The sequence below is a fragment of the Vipera ursinii genome (assembly GCF_947247035.1).
Source record: "Vipera ursinii genome assembly, chromosome: 2".
NCBI classification, from domain to species: domain Eukaryota; kingdom Metazoa; phylum Chordata; class Lepidosauria; order Squamata; family Viperidae; genus Vipera; species Vipera ursinii.
The window spans coordinates 16,455,297-16,462,290 of NC_139513.1; the positions used below are offsets into that span (position 1 = coordinate 16,455,297).

The 6,994-nt window shown below is 49.5% G+C and overlaps 1 protein-coding gene across 1 annotated transcript; it reads left to right on the forward strand.

Moving 5' to 3' along the window:
• Window positions 1–107: 107 nt before the first annotated feature.
• On the forward strand, window positions 108–5,184 carry LOC310633350 (tigger transposable element-derived protein 1-like; the record flags this gene model as incomplete). The annotated part of the gene is made up of 3 exons (XM_083351052.1): window positions 108–1,926; window positions 3,151–3,276; window positions 4,730–5,184. 3 exons carry the CDS (start codon window positions 108–110, stop codon window positions 5,164–5,166), a joined length of 2,382 nt encoding a protein of 793 aa, XP_083207178.1. The 3' UTR covers window positions 5,167–5,184.
• Between the last annotated feature and the right edge of the window lie 1,810 nt (window positions 5,185–6,994).

Here is a 6,994-nt window from a genome sequence, read left to right on the forward strand (position 1 = left end):
CTCTTTCAGTAACGTGTTCGTATTATAGTTCGTGTTGCATGTAATCTGCTCTTATTTTTTTTACTCGCTTATTTACTTGTTTGCATGCATTTATGTCCTATATCAAGATGTCTTCCAACAGAAAGAACCCCAGTTCGACTGAAGCAAGTAGCAAGAGACGTAGGAAAGTCATGGATCTCAATTTGAAGATGAAGATCATCAAGGCGTATGAAGCTGGGAAGAAGATACATAAAATAGCGAAAGAAGAAGGTCTGGCTCATTCCACTCTCTCCGCTACTGTGAAGGACAGGGAATGGGTCAGAGAGGCATTGAAAGGAGCAGTAGGAATGAGCACAAATATAACCAGAATGCAAAAACGCCACATCCCTGAAATGGAAGCACTCCTTATACTTTGGATCAAAGATCGGATACAAAAGAGGCTGCCGCTGAGCTTTCCCCTCATTCAGACTAAGGCACGCAGCATTTTCACAACGCTGAAGGAACGAGCAGGAAAGGAATGTAGCGAAACTTTCACTGCCAGCCATGGCTGGTTTATGCGATTTCAGCAGAGATTTCATTACCAGATTTCATTACCGTCAGGTGAAGCTTCGTGGGCTGACCAAGAAGCTGCCGAACATTTTCTGGATGAACTTGAGGATGTTGTAGCAGAAGGGAACTATTTCGCCGAACAGATATTCAGAGTGGACGAAACTGTGTTATATTGGAAACGAATACCGGAGCAGACCTACATACACAAAGAGGCTCAAGCAACGCCTGGTTGTAAAGCATTTAAGGATAGAGTAACTTTGGTATTGGGCGGAAATGTGGCTGGATTCAAGCTGAAGCCATTTGTGATCTTGAGATCAGATCATGCCGGTATGGTTCAAAAAATGAACAAGGACGCACTGCCTGTTTATTACCGATTTGATAGCGAGACCTGGATGACATACACCCTGCTTGAGGATTGGTTTATGAATTGTTTCATACCTCAGGTAAAGGAATATTGTGGACAAAAGGGGATTCCTTTTAAAATTCTCCTGCTTCTGGATAAAGCCCCTGGATATCCCTTGCATCTCGACAGTCTCCATTCTGATGTAAAGGTAGTTTATCTACCCCAAAGCATCACCACTCTCCTACAGCCAATGTGCCAGCGAGCAATCTTGGTATTCAAGACATACTATTTGCATGCAGTATTTGCCAAAGCCTTAGCCACAGTGGAAGATGGCAAAGCAATATTGCACAAATTTTGGAAAAGCTATAATATCCTGGACTGTATTGAAAACATCGTAGCAGCATGGGAGGATTTTAGTATGAAAAGCATGCAAGGGTTTTGGGGAAAGTGCTTAAACCGTTATGCTGCTTTTGCAAATAATTTTGAAGGATTTAACCACAAACAAAATTTGGATGAAATAAATAAGAAAATTTTGACGCTCACAAAATCCCTTAATTTAGAGTTTGAGGCTGGAGATGTGAAAAACTTGATAGCTTACACCGGGGGAGAGCTTTCCAACAAAGATTTAATTGAACTGAAAAAAGAATTGGAAGCACAAAAGGTTAAGGAAGAAGAAGCAGAAAAAGAAGAAGAAAAAGTTGTAGAAGTTAAACTGAAAACATTCACTGAGGAAGGATTGGCTGGTATTTTCTCGGGTGTCGAAAACTTTTTATCAGACTTAGAGAGTATGGATCCAGATAACGAACATTTTAGAAAAGTACATTTGGAAATGTGTGAAATCTTAAAATGTTACCACAAAATATATGAAGGAATAAAAAAGGAAAAAAATAAAAAAGATAAAGAAACCAAACTTCCCTCCCTCTTGCCCTTCCCATCCACAGGAATAAAACACACGGACAATCCTCAGCCATCAACCAGCTATGCCAGCAGATCCGACGTTCCTGAAAACTCAGAAAACCATGAACCAGGATGTATGTCCAATTTGATGTTTACAGGTACTGTAATTGTAAATTCTCATTTTGCGCAGGCAGTCTTCATTTCGCAACCGCAGTTACAGTAGTGATGCGAAAGTAACTTTGTGCCCAATCACAGATTTGTACAGACCTTCATCGAACTGTACAACAAAGTAGATATGAAGCACTTGGTACCGTGCTTATGATTCTACTTCAGCGTGTTTTGCTTTACAGAAACGCAGAGGTCATAAACGCAAGGATTAAGTATAAAGTTATGTTTGCATCATGTTGTAGGCTGGGATCTTGAGTGGGTGCTATGGAGTGTGGGTGGTCCGGCGGCCGAGGGAGGAAGGGGGGGGCTACAGACTGGAGGCTGACAGGGAGGCACTATGGAGTATGAGAACCAGGATCCTATACTCTAGTGCAGGGGATAGGCAACCTTGGCTCTTTTATGACTCGTGTTCTTCAACTCCCAGAATTCCTGAGCCAGCTGTGCTGGCTCAGGAATTCTGGGAGTTGAAGTCCACGAGTCATAAAAGAGCCAAGGTTGCCTACCCCTGCTCCAGTGGGCTTCTTGGAAGAAAAAAGTTGGGAAGAATTCGGGCAGAGGCTTTTGAGCTTTCTTGCAAGCTTCCACACTAATGTTGGTTATGGGAAGTTGGCAGGTGGAAAGGGCGATTACATGACCACAGCTCCCTATTCACATGATAGCGGGGACACTTGGAACTCTGAGGAAGTTTACAAGTCCTTGTTTAGTACCATTCTAACTTTGAGTAGTCGCTGAATGAGTGATCACAAAGTGAGGACTTCATACACCGAGTTTCCCTTTTTTTTCCTATTTATATTCCACCCACACTCGATAGCACCCACTCAAAATCCCAGCCTACAACATGGTGAAAACATAACTTTCTGGGGAAAAAAATGTCTGCATAAAGGTAGTCCTTGAGGTACGACAGACCATTTAGCTACTGTTCAAAATTATCACACGCACAAGCTACATAGCATCCCATTTCAAAGTTACAAAAACTGCAGCTGCCATTTTGTCCCATCCTCTTGGAACACTCCTATCATGACACCCTTAGTCCTTCTCTTCATAAAACTACACATACCCAATTCCAGCAACTGTTCCTTATATGTTTTAGCCTCCAGTCCCCTAACCATCTTTGTTGCTCTTCCCTGTACTTTTTCTAGCGTCTCAACATCTAGCGCTTCATATGGTTTGATTTGGGAATCCAGACGTCAGAATTGACTTTTTTTTTTCTTCAGGCACCCCAAATTCTGGAGGATATAATGCTAACACATCTCAAATTAGAGAAACAAACATGGGACATTCTGAATGCGAAGCTTCCAAGGAGAAAAAGCAAGAGAATGAAGGGGAGGCCAACTCACTAGGTAAGGTTGCAGACAGTCAACGATTGCAAAGATTTCTGGGGTGCTAGAAGAGAATTTTCTTGATGATGATGTCCTCTCAAACAGGAAGCCTATAGGTAGATGCTGGATAACCACTAAATGAGGATGCTTGAATTTGGGATTTCTTAAGTCAAACAGGAAGGGGAAGACTAGACATCTGAAGAGATTTGCCAACACTAGAATTTGTAGCAGAAATTGTTTGAAATGGAATTATTGCGGGCAATAAGATATAAATGCTTTTCTATTTCTCTCAGAGTAGGACATATGACGGATACATAAAGGGAAGACCTTCCAGGTGGGAAGGCCTGAAGTAATAGTCATTTGCAAGAGTTTGATATGAGTCAAAAGATTACCGTTTTTCCCCCAAAATAAGACCCAACTGGAAACTAAGCCCTAGCATAATTTTTCAGGACGATCGTAATATAAGTCCTACCCCCAAAATCACCCCCAGTTAGGATCGTCAGCCATACAACGGACATATTGAATTATGTAATAACAACAACAACAATAATAATATATTGACATTAATGCTTAAAATAAATGATAATATAAATTATAAATAAGTATTTGTATATACCGCACCCAAGTGGGTGCCTTCGGACCATATGTAAACCAATGAATTGGAGACACCGTCGGCGCACGCACAGGTGGTGGCAAGCACGCAGCGGCCGATGGTATTCGGCAGCAGCCACCGACCGCTGCCCCTTGGCCGGCGCACTCTGAGCCTGCCAACCCCGTGCAGTGCAGGTGAGTGGGAGCCTGCTACCACTGGGCCGTCCCTCTCCATCCCACTGTCTGCTTGCCTGCAGTTGCAGTGGGGCATGCAGCTGTGTGGCATGTCCAGCAGGCCAGTGCCAGCACCACAAAGTGAGGTGAGGCAGGGAGGGGTGGAGCTGTCTGAAGTGCCCTGCACCTGTGCTCCTTGGGGGCCCGCAGCCAGGCCACCCTTGCCCCATCACCTGCCTTACCTTGTGGCGGCAGCCCCACCCAGCAGGAGCAAGCCCCCCACCAGACCAGGAAGTCCAGCCTAGGCAAAGAGAGCGAGCACAGCAGGAGCTCAAGGGCCAGGCCGAGGGGGTCGGTGAGCCTCCTCAGATGGGACAGGCCCCAGGGCCTGCCCCAGTCCTGTCCGGGCCCCCATAGGGCAACCATAATGCCTGCCCCCCAGGCAACCACAATGTTTCACCCTAGCCCTAACTCACCCCAGGGCAACCCCATTGCCTAACACACACACACACACACACGGGCACACACACACACACACGGGCACCACAATGCTTAACCCTAACTGTAACACACACCCCCGGCAGCCACAATCCCTAACTCTTAACCCTTCCCCCTTCAGGGCAGCCACAATGCCTAACCCTCAGTGAAATCAAGTTTGACACTCCTGATTTAATGGTAGATTTAAAGGGAATAATCTTTTCACCCCCAGACAAGATGAGTGCAAAAAGGAAGAGTTATTCCGTCGAGTTCAAGAAAGCCATCGTGGAGGACTCTCGGGGCAAGAATCTAACGGCTTTCTGCAAGGAGAAGATGTTGGATGTCCGAATGGTCCGAAAATGGCGAGCAGAGTACGAGAACCTCAGCCAACAGGTGGACAAGGGAAACGCCAAGAAGCGCAAGTGTGGATCAGGTCGGCAGCCATTCTTTCCTGAACTGGAAGGCAACATCTGTGAATGGATTGCTGACAGGAGAGCAAAGGCTTTGGTCGTGCGCAGGGCTGACATTCAAGCGTTTGCCCTTGCAATGGCGCCACAGTTAGAAATATCCCCAGAATTCAAAGCATCACAGCACTGGCTGGATGACTTCCTTCATCGATATAAACTGTCCCTTAAGAAGATCAACAACATTGTTCAAGCTGAACATTAAACGTGCACTTTCGTTCAAGCCCTTTGTTGATGGCATCGACTTTTCTGAATAGGGTTAGGCATGGTGGTTGCCCTGGGAGGGGAAAGGGTTAGGGTTAGGCATTGTGGTGGCCCTGGGGGGGGGTAGGGTTAGGCATTGTGGTGGCCCTGGGGGGTGGTTAGGGTTAGGCATTGTGGCCCAGGGGAGGGGAAGCGTTAGGCTTAGGCATTGTGGTGGCCCCGGGGGGGGGGAAGGGTTAGGGTTAGGGATTGTGGTAGCCCTGGGGGGAAGGGTTAGGGTTAGGCATTGTGGTGGCCCTGGGGGGGAAGGGTTAGGGTTAGGCATTATGGTGGCCCGGGGGGGTGGTTAGGGTTAGGCATTGTGGCCCGGGGGGGAAGCGTTAGGCTTAGGCATTGTGGTGGCCTTGGGGGGGGAAGGGTTAGGCTTAGGCATTGTGGTAGCCCTGGGGGGGAAGGGTTAGGGTTAGGCATTGTGGTCCTGGAGGGGAGGGTTAGGGTTAGGCATTGTGGTGGCCCTGGGGGGTGGTTAGGGTTAGGCATTGTGGCCGGGGGGGGGGAAGGGTTAGGGTTAGGCATTGTGGTAGCCCTGGGGGGGGAAGGGTTAGGGTTAGGCATTGTGGTAGCCCTGGGGGGGGAAGGGTTAGGGTTAGGCATTGTGGTGGCCCTGGGGGGAGGGTTAGGCTTAAGCATTGTGGTGGCCTTGGGGGGCGTTAGGCTTAGGCATTGTGGTAGCCTTGGGGGGGAAGGGTTAGGGTTAGGCATTGTGGTCCTGGAGGGGAGGGTTAGGGTTAGGCATTGTGGTGGCCCTGGGGGGTGGTTAGGGTTAGGCATTGTGGCCCGGGGGGGCGGGAAGCGTTAGGCTTAGGCATTGTGGTGGCCCTTGGGGGGGAAGGGTTAGGGTTAGGCATTGTGGCCCGGGGGGCGGGAAGCGTTAGGCTTAGGCATTGTGGTGGCTCTGGGGGTGAGGGTTAGGGTTAGGCATTGTGGAAGCCCTGGGGGGGAAGGGTTAGTGTTAGGCATTGTGGTGGCCCTGGGGGTGGTGGTTAGGCTTAAGCATTGTGGTGGCCTTGGGGGGGGGGGTTAGGCTTAGGCATTGTGGTGGCCCGGGGGGGGGAAAGGTTAGTGTTAGGCATTGTGGCCCTGGGGCACCTGGCAGAGCCAGGGGGTGTCCAGGGGTCTCTGGTGGAGTGAGGCAGGAGCAGGGTGGGCGCCAGGGCCTGATCCACCTTAGGAGCCTCACCAACCCCCTTTGGCTGGCCCTTGAGCTCCTGGTGTGCTCGCTTTCCTTCCTTGGGCTGGACTTCCCGGTCTGGTGGGGGGCTGAGGGGCTGCTGCTGGAGGAGGCTGCTGCTACCGGTGCTGCCACCATGAGGCAAGACGAGGTAGGTGGCGGGGCGGGGGTGGCCTGGTTCCCAGGCCCAGAGGAGTGCGGGGGCATAGGGCAGCTTTGCCACCTGCCTCGCCTCACCTTGTGGCGACGGCACCTGTGCGGCCGCTTGCCCTGTTGCAGCCGCAGGCAAGCAGATGGTGGGAAGGAGAGGGCCGGCCTGGCAGTAGCAGTGCTCCCACTCGCCTGTGCTGCATGGGCTTTGCATCCCCAGAATGCGCTGGCCAAGGGGCCGGTGGGCTGCGTCTGCTGCCAGACACTGTTGGCCCTCACACGCTCGCCGCCTCCTCTACATGAAAAAATAAGACATCGCCCAAAAATAAGCCTTTATGGGTCTTATTTTCGGGAAAACAGGTGTTTTTCTGCAGTCTGGGCATAAAGGAAAGCCAGCAAAACCAGCCGGACCATAAAGACACTGAGGGGGGGGGGGAAAGCCATTGAA